The sequence below is a fragment of the Daucus carota genome, chromosome 2, assembly GCF_001625215.2.
Source record: "Daucus carota subsp. sativus chromosome 2, DH1 v3.0, whole genome shotgun sequence".
NCBI lineage: Eukaryota > Viridiplantae > Streptophyta > Magnoliopsida > Apiales > Apiaceae > Daucus > Daucus carota.
Genome location: NC_030382.2, coordinates 52,965,466 through 52,983,707, shown reverse-complemented (window position 1 = coordinate 52,983,707; position 18,242 = coordinate 52,965,466). Strand labels below are relative to the sequence as shown.

The 18,242-nt window shown below is 35.9% G+C and overlaps 3 protein-coding genes across 3 annotated transcripts; all 3 read left to right on the top strand.

Annotated features, from left to right (window-relative positions):
• The first annotated feature begins 527 nt into the window (after positions 1 to 527).
• LOC108206767 (cationic amino acid transporter 1-like) lies at positions 528 to 4,396 on the top strand. The gene is made up of 2 exons (XM_017377168.2): positions 528 to 697; positions 2,470 to 4,396. The coding sequence occupies exon 2, from the start codon at positions 2,477 to 2,479 to the stop codon at positions 4,244 to 4,246; it is 1,770 nt and encodes a 589-aa protein (XP_017232657.1). The 5' UTR covers positions 528 to 697; positions 2,470 to 2,476; the 3' UTR covers positions 4,247 to 4,396.
• A 939-nt stretch (positions 4,397 to 5,335) lies between these two features.
• On the top strand, positions 5,336 to 7,964 carry LOC108209629 (cationic amino acid transporter 1). The gene is made up of 2 exons (XM_017380632.2): positions 5,336 to 5,421; positions 5,991 to 7,964. The coding sequence occupies exon 2, from the start codon at positions 5,997 to 5,999 to the stop codon at positions 7,800 to 7,802; it is 1,806 nt and encodes a 601-aa protein (XP_017236121.1). The 5' UTR covers positions 5,336 to 5,421; positions 5,991 to 5,996; the 3' UTR covers positions 7,803 to 7,964.
• Positions 7,965 to 8,463: 499 nt separating this feature from the next.
• Positions 8,464 to 18,116, top strand: LOC108209628 (30-kDa cleavage and polyadenylation specificity factor 30). Its single transcript, XM_017380631.2, has 7 exons — positions 8,464 to 8,992; positions 9,632 to 10,024; positions 12,981 to 13,143; positions 13,298 to 13,408; positions 13,776 to 13,844; positions 16,458 to 16,544; positions 16,982 to 18,116. The coding sequence occupies exons 1-7, from the start codon at positions 8,598 to 8,600 to the stop codon at positions 17,858 to 17,860; spliced, it is 2,097 nt and encodes a 698-aa protein (XP_017236120.1). The 5' UTR covers positions 8,464 to 8,597; the 3' UTR covers positions 17,861 to 18,116.
• The last annotated feature ends 126 nt before the right edge of the window (positions 18,117 to 18,242 follow it).

Genomic DNA, 18,242 nt, shown 5'->3' with positions numbered 1-18,242 from the left:
GAAAAAGTATACGTTTATATTTGTAAATAAGCTAAATTAATATAATTATTTCGAATCCAAATCATTATAAAAAATAATATTAGATGTTAAAAATTCAATTTCAAAAAGTATCCTTCATTGATGAAGGTTAAAAGCTATGGTATACAATTGTGCGGGCATCACGAAATATAAAAAAATCGAAAATTACAATTAGATTTGATTTGGACTTGACTTTCTTAGGGAAGTGAGAATGCACGGTTTATCAATCCAGGGATGCAAGTCCTATATAAATATAATATTATAAAATAAAAATTATTATTTTCGATAGATAAGTTTATAAAATTTCTCACTCCAATATTAATAATCTATCGAGATTTATGTGCATTTGTGTATTTTCTAGCGAGCCTAATTTTTTTAATGACAACTGTTGTCTGTTGGTGTGTGACTGTGTGAGTGTTCACATGTGCGTCTACTGAATCATAATGATTTCATCTGAAAAAAAAAATGATAGAATAAAATAAACTTTGTGATATGGTCTGCATATATTAAAAAAGAAAATTTCCCCCAAAAACAATGAGACCAAAACCAAGTGGCAACTGGCGACTGATACGCTATCACGACAGCCACCGGTGCACAAGCGTGTATATATAGCTTCAATTTCTTCCATCTTGTTCAGTAGAAGCACTTCCCTGCTTCCTCTTCTGGTCTGGGATACCAGGTTTGTCTCTTCTCTTGTTTTCATTTAAATTTTCTGTACGTTCGTCTCTGTTCTATTACACACATATACACACACGTGCATTAGGACTAAATAATGACTAATGATGTCCCTAATATGTCAATCCCATTTTTGTTTTTATCCTAGGTTAGCATGAAATTATTTTTATACTTACAAGGGGTCTATGCATTGCTTCTTTTTAAGCAGCTTTAATTATCTTGGTAATTCTGTTTGTTATGGGGGAATTTTGGATTTATGACCTGCCCTTCAGCCCTTGCATAGAGTGATAGAGGCCAGGGGATACTGTCCAAATCACTTGAATTTATGTGTTTTTTCCTAATCTCAGGTTTTATACCCTAGTTATATGGTCCAATTTTAGTAACCAACAGAAATAATGAGAATTCGATTTCAATGAAAATATAAGTGTGCCTATTTAAATACCTTCCAGAATTTCGTTTTGCCCTTGCCTGGAGCCACTTTGGAATTCGTTTTGAGTGAAGAACCGTGCACCTTTTTGTTTAAATTTTAATAATTGTAGTGATCGATAACAAAGGAACCTAGGTAATCGAGATATCTCAATTTATTAAAAGAAAGCAATGGCGGAAGCTTTGTTGTTTTGGTGCCAGTGGTAGCACAATGATGAAAAAAATAAATTTGTTTCCACGACAAGAGGTAGTTGTCTAATAGGAATTGATGATGCATTATATTTTTGGCTTAATGACCTTTTAGCCCTCGAAGTATGGGTGGAAGTTCCGATGCGGCCTCGAAGTTTAAAAACGTACCTTTCAACCCTCAAAGTATTTTTCTCGTACCTTTTAGCCCTTTTTAAAAATACCGGTACATAACAAGGTGGACAAAATTGACATTTCACACGTGAGGGTTAAAAGAGACATTAAACATTAAGGGTTAAAAGGAACATCTAATGTATTTTAATGTATTCTTTAGGGGTTAAAATGAACGAAATGTATACTTTAAGGGTTAAAAGGTACGCCCAAACTTTACCCCGAATATGAATTGTCGAGTTTATCCCCCGATATATACCGGTATTTTTAAAAAGGGCTAAAAGGTACGACAAAGATACTTTGAGGGTCGAAAGGTACGTTTTTAAACTTCGAGGCCGCATCGGAACTTCCACCCATACTTCGAGGGCTAAAAGGTCATTAAGCCTATATTTTTTCTCAGATTAGGCTCTTCAAAAAGTACACCTTCATGTTTGCCAAAAAGGTTGCCATTTTTACTGCACACATATTGGGTACTTCATCATTTCTTAATTTAAAATGGTTCTCCATAGAAGTATAGAACCCTACTGATTCTGGATCCTGACCTCTGGTTTGATTTCCTAAGTTGCATTTGCATAGGGAATGATATTGAGCCAACCTTCAGACTAGGTTGATGGGTTGATGCCCTTGCTTCCCTCTGCTCGATATTAGAGCAAAAGGGGAATCCTTAAGCTACATTTCTAGCAGAAGGTGAACTCCCTCGAATAAAAAGAATTACTAGAGAATTAAGTAAAGGTAACTTAGACCTCTATAATCTTTAATGTTCAATCCACCATTAACTATGGGAGACACGGATTATATTGTGACCTAAGTTCATTTATCTATCCATTTTTGGGTTTTACCCTTTGTATAGTGTGTGCAGAGCGTAGAAGACTATTTTAGAATATCAATAATCTTTCCAGACATTTTTTACTACTATGAACTCTGGACAATTCTATATACATGTTGTGTTAAAGTCGTTAACTCATGACTGTTGTGTCAATTATCATTTCACAGGAGAAAGATGGTGGTTGGTGATAGCAGTGGCCAAGGCATGGTCAGAACAATGCGTTACGGATGTCACAAGAACAATTTTTTTCCTGAAGAATCATTTAAAAGCTGGGGAAATTATGGGAGGGCATTAAGAAACACAAAATCGCGGCTTACTGATCGTCTCTTGACGCGATCCAGTGATGAATCTGAGTTACACGAAATGCGTGCTAGGAGCCAGAATGAGATGGCGAAATCCTTAAATTGGTTTGATATAATGTGGTTTGGTGTTGGGTCTGTTTTAGGAGCTGGAGTTTTTGTCCTCACTGGACAAGCTGCTAGGGATTATGCTGGGCCTGCTGTCATAATATCATACCTCATTTCGGGTTTGTCTGCTCTGCTTTCTGTCCTTTGTTATACTGAATTTTCTGTGGAACTTCCTGTTGCTGGAGGCTCATTTGCGTATCTAAGAGTAGAGCTTGGTGATTTTATTACTTTCCTGGCTGCTGGAAATATTCTTTTTGAGTATATTGTAGCTGTGGCAAGTGTGGCACGCTCATGGACTTCATATTTTGCAACATTGTGTAACCATAAACCTGAAGATTTCCGCTTACATGCTCCAGTTCTAGCACACGGATTCAATGACTTAGATCCGATTGCAGTTATATTATCAATTGCTATTTGCATTGGTGCTTGTCTGAGCATCAAGGGTTCATCAAAGTTCAATTCGTTAGTAACTATACTCCATATTCTGGTCATGATATTTATTCTTGTAGCTAGCCTTACCAAAGCTGATACATCCAATTTCCAGCCCCTTGCGCCTTTTGGAATGGATGGTGTTTTGAGAGCTTCAGCAATGCTTTTCTTCGCATATGTGGGATTTGATGGTGTTTCTACCCTGGGAGAGGAGATCAAGAATCCAGGTCGCGACATACCTATCGGCCTCATAGGTTCGATGATTATTGTTATAACAACTTATTGCCTTTTGGGAGCCACATTATGCCTCATGCAGCCATACAGTCAGATTGATGTCGATGCACCATTCACAATTGCCTTCGAAGCAGTTGGAATGAATTGGGCAAAATATGTAGTGGCCTTTGGCGCACTGAAGGGAATGACAACAGTGGTGCTTTCTAATATCATTGCTCAGGCAAGATATTTCACTCACATCGCACGAACCCATTTGGCTCCCCCTTTTCTAGCCGTGATTAATGAAAAAACAAAGACTCCAGTGAATGCCACTGTCGTGATGACCATTGCTAACTGCACTGTTGCATTCTTCACCAGTCTTGATATCCTGGCAAACCTTCTGTCAATCTCCACACTTTTTTTATTCTCACTAGTTTCTATGGCTTTATTAGTTAGAAGGTACTATGTTTCTGGAGAGACAACCAGTTTGGATCGGAACAAACTCATTGGATTCTTGACTATGATCATTTTATCGTCTATAGGCTTAGCTCTTGTCTGGGTACATAGCAAGAATGTCGCGGAATACATAGTGCTGGCAGTTGTTTGGTTTATTGCTACTCTTGGGCTAAAACTAACAGTAAAAGAAGCAAAGAAACCAAAACTATGGGGTGTTCCATTGATGCCATGGTTGCCATCTGCTAGCATAGCGATCAACATATTCATTTTGGGATCAATTGATAAGGCCTCTTTTATCAGATTTCTAATATGGACAGCAGGTTTGTTAGTCTACTATGTATTTGTTGGATTACATGCTTCGTACGATGCAGCTACAGAAACCAGGGAAAAGTTGGAAGCCGAACAAATTGAGGCTGCAACCATTATGTTGAATTCATGAAGTCTTGCAAAAATTCGACACAAGAGGAGCGTCCAACAGGCTTAGTTAAGTGTATCTTGGAACCATTTTCATTTGTTTGCTTTTCAGTACTCCCTCCGTCCCACCAGATTCTTTACAGTTTCCTTATTTGGCCGTCCCATCCATTTTTTACATCACAAAACTTTCCTAAAATCGTTAATGGGTCCCATCACTTTCCCACTTTTTCTTCCTTTTCACACTACTTTTACTCCACTAACTCTTTTTTATATATTAAAAATCAGTGGGTCCCACCACTTCACCCACTTTTCCTTCTCTTTTCCACTAGTTTATACATATTTCTTAACTTCCATGCCCAAACCCAATGTAAAGAATTGGGTGGGACGGAGGGAGTATTATTTAGCTCAAGGGTATCTTGGTAAGAGTATAATTTGTTTGCCATTGTAATTTATTAAAAGCTTATCGTCCGCAAAAAATTTTGTGTCCACATAGCATAAGAAAGTTAGATACGCAATTGAAAGTTTGTTACGAATCGCCCAGAACGGCTATATTCCGTGCTACAAAAATTATTAATACTTTTTAAAGTATTATTTTGTTTTGATCCCAAAAAATTAACATGTGACTCAGTACAAATTTATAATTTAGCCCCATTGCTTGTTTTTTCAAAAGTAAATCGTCATCATCTGCTATTCTTAGAATCGGAGGTCTCAACTTTCTTGTGAATACTCCTCTACACGGCACACGTTTTTCTTTAAAGATGTCAACATGAACATCATTTACAGAATGATATAGCATACTATATTTTCTTATGTAACTTTTAAGAAAGATGAGTATTTACGTAACTAGTTAAAAGGGCGATAAAGGGAATAATATGTTCAAATTTTCTTCAAATTCTGTTGGATTGAAAAATTAAAATAAAATAGAACTCGATATAGATAACAACCAACTAAAAAGTGGCAACCTTAAAATGATAAATCTTATACGAGATTAGCTCGAATTTGTTGCTGAGATGTGACTGTACAGAGTGGCAGCATGGTAAATTCATGCACAACGTAAAGGAGTAGTAAACAACTTTGATAAGTACTGCTCTAGTTCACTCTTACTCAGTCCACCGCTATTTATGTTTATCTTTAGCTCTTCATTTTCTTTTTCATCAACAAGAATCTTTTATTTCTCTTTCTGCTGATTCACTTCCACAGGTATGTTTTTAACTTTCTGTAAATCCTTAAACATGCACGGATGCATCCATGTCTAGCACCAAAAATTCTATGTTCAAGTTTTGTTACTTGCATTTGTTGCTGTAGTAACTGGCCCTGCACACAGAATCTATTACATATATTCAATGTTAATGACAACAGAAGAATTATTATGTGAAATTTTACTTTTTACAGTATATTAACTAGTGAATTATATTTTTGGAAAATTTGTAAGATTACTCATGTTTTCAAACTTATTTCCAAAAATACGGTCGAAATTGCAACTGAGATTGCAACACAGTTGATTTTCAGCAAACGAGGTTGCAAATAGGTTGCACTGTGTTTTTGAAAATAATTTGTGCAATTGGGGTACTTTTGAAAAAAGCCCTACATTTTTTGGTATACTGGGAAGGAAAGTGAGGATCCCAAACTATAACTTGGGTCGGTGTGACTAGGTTATGAAAATTGATCCAGAACAGTTTTATTAGTCTGAAAGCTTGATAGTGAGAATATAAAACGCCAGTGTTAACTTGATTACTTGATGATTGATTGCGGTTATTACCTTTTGCCAGGAAAAAATGGTGGGTGACAATGGCTCTAGCCAAGGCGAAGTCAAAACGAGGCGACAGAGATGCAACAAGAATGATTTCTTTCCAGAAGAATCATTTAGAAGCTGGGGAAATTATGGCAGGGCATTACTTGAGACCAAAAAGCGACTCCAAGACCGTCTCCTGACACGGTCCAGTGATGACCTAGAGATAAATGAAATGCGTGCTAGGAGTCAGAATGAGATGAATAAATCACTAAACTGGGTTGATATCATCTGGTTTGGCGTTGGGGGCACCATGGGAGCCGGAGTTTTTGTCCTCACTGGACAAGCAGCTAGGGATTATGCTGGACCAGCTGTTGTAATATCATATCTTGTTTCGGGTTTATGTGCTCTACTATCTGTACTTTCTTACTCTGAGTTTGCTGTAGAACTTCCTGTTGGTGGAGGCTCGTTTGCTTTTTTAAGAGTAGAGCTGGGTGATTTTTTTGCTTTTCTGGCTGCTGGAAATCTTCTCTGTGAGTATATAGTAGCTGGGGCAAGTGTGGCGCGTGCATGGACTTCATATTTTGCAACATTGTGCAACCAAAAGCCTGATGATTTTCGGTTACATGCTCCATTACTAGCGGACGGGTATAACCAATTAGATCCAATTGCAGTTATTATATCAGTTGCTATCTGCATATGTGCATCTCTTAGCACTAAGGGTTCATCAAGGTTCAATTCACTTGCTACTGTAATCCATATTGGAGTTATGGCTTTCATCATTATCGCCGGCCTAACAAAAGCTGATACCTCTAATTATGAAACTTTCATGCCTTTTGGCATTCATGGTGTTTTGAGAGCTTCAGCCATGCTTTTCTTTGCATATGTGGGGTTTGACGGTGTTTCCACATTGGCAGAAGAGGTCAAGAATCCAGGCCGAGACATACCCATTGGCCTCATAGGTGCAATGCTTGTTGTTATAACAACTTATTGCCTTGTAGCAGCGACGTTGTGCCTTATGCAGCCATACAGTCAGGTTGATGTTGACGCACCATACACAATTGCCTTTGAAGCAGCTGGATTGAACTGGGCTAAATATCTAGTCGCCTTTGGTGCATTGAAGGGAATGACGACTGTGTTGCTTTCTAACATCATTGGGCAGGCTAGATATTTCACTCACATTGCACGAACACATTTGGCTCCTCCATTTCTTGCAGTGATTAATGAGAAAACCAGGACCCCGATGAATGCCACTATCATAATGACTGTTGCAAACAGTTTGGTTGCATTATTCACTGGCCTTGACATATTGGCAAATCTTCTTTCAATCTCGACTCTTTTTATATTTTCCCAAGTTTCCATTGCATTGTTGGTCAGAAGATACTACGTATCTGGGGAGACATCCATCTGCGACAGAAACAAACTCATTGCATTCTTGACTCTAATCTTAGCATCCGCTATAGGTTTAGCTATCTTCTGGGTACATGGCACGAGTTTTGTGGGCTATACTGCCATGGCTGCTATTTGGTTTTTGTCTACTCTGGGGCTTAAGTTAAGTGTCAAAGAAGCAAGAAAGCCTAGATTGTGGGGTGTGCCCTTCATTCCCTGGTTGCCTTCTGCCAGTGTAGCGATCAATATATTCATCATGGGTTCTATTGATAGACAATCTTTCATCAGATTCTCGACCTGGACAGGTTTATTGTTGGTGTACTACTTTTTTATAGGATTACATGTTACGTATGATGCAGCGAGAGAAGCTAAAAAGGATCCTAATGCAGCACAAGCGGCCAATGTTGAAGCTGGGATATCTTCGTCATCTGCACCAACTGCTGAAGTAACAGACAGAGCATAGTAGCTGTTAAGTGTTCATCGGAAAGAGTTAAAGTCAGTAAAGCTTGTCCATAATTTTCAACTTAAGTGTTGATCACTTTGAAGTGCATTTTTTTTCTTTTGAACAACATTTGATGGACAATTGTACGAATTAGTAATTATATATTTTGCAGAGTAGAATCAATTTGAAGATCTGCAGAAGCACAGCCTTCCTATTGTCTCTCTCTGTATATCTTAAAGATCTGTTTCACTTTAGTAATTCTAATTGTAATACAATTTATCTGATCAGGGCACTAAACATCTACAAGAAATTTTAGAATAGAGTAATTTACCGAAAGGTAATTCGAGGCTGTGGTTAAAAAAAAAATAACCCCTGATTATGCTTATGCCTAAATAATGACTTTTTTACGGCACTTCAAACTATCCAATTGAACTAATTACCTGGGGTTTATGCGATTAAAAAACTCCAATAATTATATTTCAAATCTTTTAGCATTTTAGCCTCACATGATGGCACAACAGGCAGACTTTATATTTTCTTACAAGTAATAAAAAATACTTAAAATTATTAAATTTTTATAGTCAAGGTTTCGAAACATTTCACTGAGAAATTAATACAGTGGAATATGCTGTAAAAAAGTAAATGTTACAGAGCTACTCTTATTTATTACCTACAGTAAATGTCAGTAATATTTTGCCCAGAATCATTCCCTATTTTCAAACACGCTTTTCTTCTTCTTCCTCCTCCCCGAAAAACCCTAATTTCACACAGACGCACGTATACACACAGATCTTCATAGATATACACACATATTCCATGGACGATGCAGAAGGAGGTTTAAGCTTCGATTTCGAAGGCGGCCTCGACTCGGGTCCGACCCAACCGACCGCATCCGTACCCGTGATCCACCAACCCGACCCGAATTCAATCGCCGTCGCCTCCGCTGCTAAAAATTCCAACAATATCGTCCCGCAGTCGGATGTTTCCGATCAGCAGGCGCCGGGGAACTTTTCCGGCCGGCGGAGTTACCGGCAGACGGTGTGTCGGCATTGGCTTCGGAGTTTGTGTATGAAAGGAGAGGCCTGTGGGTTCTTGCACCAGTATGATAAGACTCGGATGCCGATTTGTAGGTTTTTTCGACTTTACGGAGAGTGTCGTGAGCAGGATTGTGTGTATAAGCACACCAATGAGGATATTAAAGAGTGTAATATGTATGTGAAATTAGGATTTTTATTTTATTGTTTGATTAAATGATATGGTGATTATGCATATGTATGTGATCTCGCATTATCTATTAGAAAGTTGTATCTTTATGTAATAACTGTAATAGTTATGTAGTTTGTGATGTGGAGGCTTATTTTAGTTAATTTGTGACATGAAATTGCATTGTGTTGTAATTTGTAAATAAGCGATGATATGTGTTATTAGTAAAGAAAATGGATAAAATGAGTTCCGTTGTAATTGTGGTGCTTTGATTCTTAAGTTTCTTTATACTGAATGTGAATACGTTGGAGGAGCACTAATTAATAGTTTCAGTATGATTTGTAATGGTTGGTGTGGTCGCGGCAGACAATTTTAAAGGAGAGCGTATTTTGAAATGAAAAGCTACTAATTTTGGAAATTGGCTAAATGTAGAAGAACTTGGATTTTACTGACTGATCTTGTGCCCTTGGTGGTATTTAGTTATGCTGCAACTTCTGTGATTATGTTTCGGCTAATTTTGTTCAGAATATTGTTTTGTTGATGATTAGTCGGTGGGGGTTATGTGATGTAGATTAAAAAGTATACTAGCTTCTTGGGTAAATGAGTTTCTTAGCAATTAATTGATGTTCGGTTTTATGTTGGTGCAGGTATAAGTTGGGATTTTGTCCAAATGGTCCTGACTGCCGGTATAGGCATGCAAAGCTCCCTGGACCCCCTCCACCGGTGGAAGAAGTGCTTAAAAAAATACAGCAGCTGACGTCATACAGTTACAATAACTCAAATAGGTTTTATCAGAACCATAACCCTAATAATACTCAACACACTGAAAGACCTCATGTTCCACCTGGTGCTAATGGTGTCCATCAAGTAATGAAATCAACACCAACAGAATCAATCAATGTGCAGCAGCATCAGCAGCAACAACAACAAATCCAACAAACACAACAACCAGCTGTCCAGACTCAAACTCAGAATCTTCCTAATGGCCAGCAAAATCAAGCTAGTAGATCTGCGATTCCCCTACCTCAAGGAATATCTAGGTTTGTTCAGAGTTAAAAGGTTTTGACATGGGTCTTGTAGATCACTTATTGTATTTAAATATGGACATCATTTGAGAGACCTATCTCATATATTATTTGTAATTTAATTTGTCAGAACCCACTTGAATAAGTAATTCTGTTTCAACACATATTTTGTTTTGTTGATGCTATATATTAAATATTCAACTTCAATTGTTTTTATTAATCAGACTTTCCTTGATAGGAGGGATGTTTACTCAATTATAGTAGGCATGTTAACCTTTGGACTTGATAAGCTCTTAACTTAAACATAGTATATAAGATTTCTTGTTTCTATGAATTAGCTATTTGCTTAGTAGCAAAAATTAGAGTTATGTCAGAAATGTTACCAAGTTGCGACCACCACAAAGGATGGTAAGTGTGGAGATTTGTGCTCTTAAATAGTATTTTTGTTTTCCCATATTACATAATTGCTATATTTTTCTTTCGGTCTTTGCCCCGTTTTTTTCAATTTTTATTTGAACTTCATAAATATATTTATTTCTTTGAATATGATGACTTTTGTAGTTAGTATATGATCAATCAAACTTTTGGCTTTTGAGGTTATGAATAGTTAATACTTGACGCTGTAATTCTAGCATGCACTATGCGAGGTTTTCCATGTTCTGTTTCAGCCTAACGAGATTTGTATCATCTTGGGTGCAAAGTAAAGAAGTTAGTGTTTCATTCTTGTAATCCTTGCCTCTTTTGTTTCCTCATCGAAACTACAATCATGTGAACAAAAAAGCAAGGAGGTTTCAGTTGATTAGTATATTCCTTCATTTTTTACGAGCCCAGTGGTTTCTAGTTCTTCCTAAAGTCATACTCCCTGTCCCACTATATTGTTTACGTTTGGAATAGAGGGCTCGGCACGCATTTTAAGACTCTTATAAAATATAGTCCCATATAATTTTAAATTCTTTTTCTTCTGAATAAAATTTTAAGGTTTAAATTTATATTCAGAAAGATTTTTTTTTTTTTTTAAAAGCCATAGAACTATACTTTATAGAAGCCTTAAAATGCGTGCCAAATAACGTAAAAAACTGTAAAGAAATGAGTGGGATGGAGGGAGTAACTCAGAAAACTTTGTTATGCTCATAGTAGGTTGTGTTTAGTTGGGGGGGTGTAAGAAATAAAAAAACTTGCTCTTTTGTTTTGAGTTAAAAAATATTATTTATTATATGCAATTTGTTATTAAGGCTCATTGCATCGTATTTTTAAACAAATTCTGACACCAACCTGCCATCCTCCCATTTGCATTTTTTTAGAGTGCTTATCTTTAAAATTATGCTGTGTCATACCCTTCACCTTCTATCTCCTTTCATGCCCCTTCGCTTTAACTCCTGTAAATTTTCTCATTCCGTTCACACATATGGCTGTTCCGGCCAAAAAGCCGCCTCTGGTTTTGGTTAGTTTAATGCCAATTTACTGCTCTCACACGCATATTATAAGGTAATCAATGTAGTTAGATATCTAAGTATATGGGGAGGGCGAGTGAGGATTTAAATCTATGCCCTTGGTCATGTTGGGAGGGGGAGGGCCACTCTCTCTTTTCTTTTTACCCTTAATTCATTGTTCTTGATCAGGGTATGTTACCATGCTCAAGAATGAAGGGTTTCATAGGACGATTGCATGTCTTATAGGAAGATTCGATCGATTGCATAACAGTCTATAATTGTTAATTGTACAAGAAGGAATCTTTTCATGGGAAGGCAGGACCTGATTAAATTTATTGCAGAATCTTTCTTCTTTGGAAATAGTTTGACCAGTGTAATTGTTTCTACTACGCAGTGTTGATAGTTTAATCATGTCGTAGATTCACCTACTTTCTTTTTAGTAAGAGATTTACTTCTTTTTTAGGATAAATTTCAGTTTCCATATCAGTTACATTTTTTTCCCCAAAATAATATGGAAGTGAGCATATTATTTAAATTGTTTGATGGCTGAAAAGATGTGTATAATAATTGGTGTTGCTTGCAAGTTAATGTTACTCTGTCTGTTTTAGCAATCTTCATTTTGACCTAATGTAGTTTTTGGTTATTCAAAGTCTTATCTTAGCTGATCTTGGTCTAATATTTTGCAAATTTATCTAGAGCTTGTATGGGTGACAGCAATAGCATATGCAGATCAATAGTGTCATATGGCGTAGAAGGATTTTATGTTTTTAAGTTACATGTAGGCTTGAGTGGAAAGCTAAAGGAAGAAAATTAGTTTCTTCTAGCTTCTGAGCTTTTTTACATAAAATCTTCTACTTTTCTGCTCCCTTAGTCCCTTGTCCCACACAAACTGGCCAAGGCTGAATTGTTTGGAAAAACTACCAAACTCTGACAAAATTTCATTGATTATTTTCTAACATATACATGGTGTTGATAGTGTAATCATGTAGTAGATTCACCTACTTTCTTTTAGTAAGAGAATTGCTTCTTCTTCTTTGAGAATATATGATCTATATTTGCGGCAATAGTCTTACAATAATTCAAGTCACTTTATGCATAAAGGGCAATGTATTTTAGGGAGAAATTTCCATTATTACTACCTATTGAACCAAACAAACCTGAACTTAAACTTGTAAGCATAGTTTGCAACATCTGAAATTGGTCCATTTGATTGTAATTAGAAGTAGGATAAAGGGGCTTGTATTAGAGATGAAGTCAACATTTTGCAGTTATGACCTTTTAGATCAGAAAGAAACTAGTGATCAATGTCATGTGCGAGATTTGACTGGATTGTGATCGGAAGTAGATCTTTTTTTCTTCAGAAAGCTAGGTTACTCTCGTATGATTAACGTAGGAAGTCATGTTAAAATTCCCAAAAGTGATTAACCTCCATCATATGTATTTACTTAATAGTGCCTCCTTTCCTTTTTCATCTTTGGTTTTTTTAGTTCATCTGAGAGTTGTTTGGTTTTAATACATATCATCTATTTCTCTAAAACTAGGTATTTTATTGTCAAAAGTTGCAATCTGGAGAATTTTGAATTGTCAGTTCAACAAGGAGTTTGGGCTACACAAAGGAGCAATGAAGCTAAACTCAATGAAGCTTTTGACTCGGTTGAAAATGTGATTTTAATATTTTCAGTAAACAGGACTCGACATTTTCAGGTGGGTTCAAGATTACTCTGCAAATCTGTGAAAATCGAATCACAGATCAATATTAGTTAATCTAGTTGGTGTCTATATTTGTATATTTCTTTCTGGCGTAGCAGACTAATGTTGAAATCAGATATCAGAATTGATTTTTCTTGTGACTTTTTAGGGCTGTGCAAAGATGACGTCTAAAATATGTGGGTCTGTTGGAGGTGGAAACTGGAAGTACGCCCACGGAACAGCCCATTATGGAAGGAATTTCTCAGTCAAGTGGTTAAAGGTAAGGGGATTTTGGTAACGATATATTTTCTCAGAACTGCTATATTGGAATTATCCAGTGCTTGCGACACTTTTTTGGACAAATGATCCGCGGCCAAGTCAACATCGTATATACCATGTTCTTAAGATGCTGTGATTGTGAACAATGTATGTGTGTGTGGAATTGTCAATGTAGTTCAATAATCTTTCTCGTCTTTTTTTCCTTTTTCTGAAGCTACTACTGATCCAAGTTTATAATAATAATTTTCAATTAGAATTTTTTTGGTGAGCCATGCATTGTGTATATTAGTTTCTACTTCTTTATGCATATACAACTGTGTTAGCTTTGTTATGTTTTAATAGTGATGATTTTTATCTTATATATACAGCTTTGCGAACTATCCTTTCATAAAACTCGCCATTTGAGGAATCCATACAATGAAAACTTACCGGTCAAGGTATTATCAAAAACTTTCTTCGTTTAATTTTTTTTAATCGAAACTAACTTGGGACAATTATTTATCTTTCTATCTTTCGTATACTTGTAAATATAATTTCCACGAGTTTAATAGTCTGTATAGTAACTTCACAACCTGTGAGGACTCGAGTTGTTTTTGAAGCTGATTGAATTCTGCACTTGACATATGGACATGTTTGTTTTATCTCATAAGCAACTTGCAAGTTAAAGTATTTTCACAGAAGTTGAAAGTTGCTTATGAGTTTTCTATTTGAATTATTGTGTAACAATAAAAGTGATAAGTTGAAATATGTACTTCTTTTAGTTACTTATTTTGATTTTTGCAATTTGACTTCATATAAATAAACACTTTCCCCTTTTATGGTAACTTCTCATGTTTGACTTCTTTAAATTTTTTGCGGTCAAATTGACCTATATTTGACCGCAAACTAAAAATTGATCTTATACAAATATAAGAAAATAAAATTTCCATTTTCAAATAGATTAAAAATATTTTTTAATGACATGATGTTTATAACTTTCTTCAGTCAAATAATATATGTAACTAATTTTTAGACAAAATGTGGTCAATTTGAACACGAGAAAATCAATCAGTAAGGTTAATTTGGAATGGAGTAATTTTTATACAATAACCTATAAATTTATTAAACTGATAGTAACATATAAGTCTAAATTAATTTTTACTTAAGTAATGAAAGTACTTTTGTCTTTAAAGTTGAGGGAGAAATAGTACATTAATTTTTACCTAAGTAATGAAAGTACTTTTGTCTTTAAAGTCTGAGGGAGATAGTCTTGCCAGGGATATCTTAAGCTACAAATCTTAAGCAACAAACAGTTTGATAGCCATAGGATCAAGTAATGAAAGTCTCCACATGGACTAAACTAGATAAGTGGCCCTAGGGGTCCAAGGGTTTAACAGATGTGTTTTACATGGCCCATCAATTACTTACCGTTTCTGTGTCTTTTATTTGTAGTTATTTGTTATAATTAAAACTTTTTGTTTAAGTTAAACTTACTGGAAGGTTTATATCTTGCTACAGTCAAAATGTTTCAATATTCATATAACCAACATTGTAAATATATTTATTCCACAATTTTTAGTTAAAATTGATTTTTTTAATATTGATATTTTATAATTTGACACAGTTGTCTTAACACTTGTACATCTTCATAAATTAATCTATTAATCATCTATTAGAGGTTATACATGTTTATTTTCTTAAATTCTTAATTTATTGTTATCTCATCTCAAATTTAGATCTTGTTTTATCTTTCATAGAAAATACAAGCAATACAAAAGAAGACAATCTTTTGGGTTTTGTGAACTTGTCTATTGAAAAATTATTGTAAGATAGAAAATGAATAGAGCCATAAGTTTAAAATCTTGATCATATGACATCTGTGAATTTGAAGTTGAAGTTGTGTAATTAGTATCTACTTGGGTTTTTTTTTTTGTTTCATGTGATTTAGGAATTATTAAAAATAAAATTTGTAAGTTGTAAATGTGAATGATAATAACAACATTTATCAAATTAAATTTTAATAATACAATAATTGTTCAGAAAAATACCTCCTAGTTGCTTCAATTTGTTTTTTTTTAAAGTTTAAATCACTTTTTAACTTATTACACATATTTTTTAATTCAAATTCCAGGCCCATGCAGATAGTCTCTTAGTTTTACCCCAAAAATGTTTCAGAATATGGACTAAATGACGTTTTAGAGTATGGACCAAATGGCTTTTCACACAAATGATTTAAAAAATAACCATCAGATTATATATTTATGTTTGTCTGTGTCCATAATCTTTTTTGGGGAATTTACTGCAATTACAAATGATATTTTTCGAATATCAATAAAATGTCATCTCATAGACATATTATAGATAAACTCACGTTACACTGCATGGGTTTACACGGAAAAAACATTACAAACAAGAACCTTCTGTTTCAACAGTTTTCTTTCTCTCCATTTTTTTCAGTAAGGCCTGATGTTTGGTATGAGCCATGGCTTGAATCTTGTGAAGAAAACACTCCTATGAGGTACAATGTCAAGGCGATCTTGAGTAGAATAGGCAGTTGTAGGGATCTCAAGTGTCAGTTTAAAGGGTAGAAAGCAAGTGGACTCATAAACTGATAATACTCAAGGTAGTAGTGGGTAGAGATTTTCTGGTTATATTTAGGTCCATCTTTGGTTGTATGGAATATGCCGGGGAGTGTGTAGAATATAACTAATTTTCATTTCTTCCGTGACCATCCATGCCTTTCAGTGTCATTTTTCTTTACATCCATCATTCTCTCCTACTTTTCATTTTCTCCAAATTTTTAATCCATCTTCCACCTCCATTCTATTTCAAGTCATCATGAATGTCACTTAAGGGTACTTTGAAATTACAAACTAATTCGACAAACTTAACATATTCTTTAAAGAAGGTATATATATTTGTGTAGAAGTTGTATCAAGTTTGATTAATTCTTTTGAATTTTGTTTGAATAACTTTATTTTGGAAAACTCTATTGCTCGTACTTATATGTGTATTTCCTATGCTACCCGATCAAATCATTAATTAATGTAGCCTTGATCATGTTATTACAGATCAGCAGAGACTGCCAAGAGCTGGAACCCTCAGTTGGCGAGCAGTTGGCTTCCCTGCTATATCTTGAGCCAGACAGTGAACTGATGGTACTTTATTTTTTATTAGTTATTACTTGGTTCTTTTTATTAATACTGTGAACATAGCCTTTAGGCACGTAGATAATAATAGGATGAAAGCAATTATATTATTTTTTTATGGTAAAAAAGGGCTTCCTAATTTTAAAAATAGATCATGCTGAATATCGGGTGTGATCTGTGTGTATCACGAGTAGATAAGAAGTATATGTGTGTGTATCACCCCATCATTGTTTCAGTTTAGAATTAGGTGGCTTGATACCATTCTGAATTCTGATTATATTATGAGTTCTTATAATGTACCATTTCTTGGATTCAATCAACCCTGCCCTCTGGTGCTGGCAGAAAATTGTGAAATTTTGTATGGCATTGACTTTAGAGCTAGCCATCTATACGTGTATGCATGCCAGATGAATGGTATTTTAAAATTTGACTTTTTTTTCTTCCAGGAAATTTCAGTTGCTGCAGAATTAAAGCGCGAGGAGGAGAAGGCCAAGGGAGTTGATCCGGTGGACGGGACTGAAAATCTAGATATTGTTCCATTCGAGGACAATGAAGAGGAGGAAGAGGAAGAAAGTGATGAAGAGGATCAGGGCTTTAGCCAAGGTATTGCGATGTCAGCTCAAGGAAGAGGTAGGGGGAGGGGAATGATGTGGCCTCCTCACATGCCTGTAGCACGAGGTGGCAGGCCAATGCCTGGAGTGCGTGGCTTTCCCCCTGTTATGATGGGTCCTGATGGATTTCCTTATGGCCCATTGGGACCTGATGGTTTTCCCGTGCCAGATCTTTTTAATATGGGGCCTCGTGGTTTTGGTCCATATGGCCCTAGATTCTCTGGTGATTTTGCTGGACCTGGAGGCATGATGTTTCGAGGTCGACCTTTTCCGCCTGGAAGCTTTCCTGGCGGTGGCTTTGGGATGATGGGCCCCGGAAGAACTCCTTTCATGGGAGGTGGTTCTGGAGGTCGTCCTAGTGGTGTGCACCCAATGTATCCGCCAGCTCAATTACAGCCTTCTCTGACCACAAACAAGGGTAAGAGGGATCAGAAGGCAACAGTAAATGATAGGAGTGACAGATATAGTGCAGGGTGTGATCAAGGCAAGGGCGTAGAATTGTTAAACTCAGGTGGTGGGCAGGATGATGAGGTACAGTATCAGCATAGAATGAATCCCCAACAAGAAGATCATAACGGTGCTGGAAACAGCTACAAACATGATGATAGTGCTAGTGAGGATGAGGCACCTAGGAGGTCAAGACATGGGGAAGGAAGGAAGAAGAGACGAAGCACTGAACGAGACGAGACCACAGCTTCCGGAAACCAGGAGTAAAGAATAACACATCAAGCTGTAATAGATACTGGTGTTTGGTGATTGATCGAATCTCATAAGAGCTGCAACTGATTATATTGGGAACATCGTGACGTGTGTTAGAATTTTGATGCCAAATTGCTAAAATTATGTCAAGATTTCTTTGTTTCATCTTATGGTGGAATGATATAGTATACTTTGTATACTCATGTGATATGAAATTTGATTAAACTAGGAATAGGCGTTAGGACATTTTACTTGCTTGGTTGCCTGGACTCTATTGCACTTGTTTTTACAAGTAGTGTTATTCGTGGGGTGCTTGTCCCCGTGGATTTCAACCGTTCATGCTACTTGGTATTTATGATGTTATCACATGAATTTTTCGGAAATAAAAGAAAAAAAG

Bases quoted from the DNA above. Each gene is read 5' to 3' on its own strand.
- LOC108206767 (XM_017377168.2), top strand. From the start codon at position 2,477: ATGGTGGTTGGTGATAGCAGTGGCCAAGGCATGGTCAGAACAATGCGT.
- LOC108209629 (XM_017380632.2), top strand. From the start codon at position 5,997: ATGGTGGGTGACAATGGCTCTAGCCAAGGCGAAGTCAAAACGAGGCGA.
- LOC108209628 (XM_017380631.2), top strand. From the start codon at position 8,598: ATGGACGATGCAGAAGGAGGTTTAAGCTTCGATTTCGAAGGCGGCCTC. The intron at 13,845-16,457 runs GTATTATCAAAA...ATGTTATTACAG, and splicing joins ATGAAAACTTACCGGTCAAG to ATCAGCAGAGACTGCCAAGA. The intron at 16,545-16,981 runs GTACTTTATTTT...TTTTTCTTCCAG, and splicing joins AGCCAGACAGTGAACTGATG to GAAATTTCAGTTGCTGCAGA.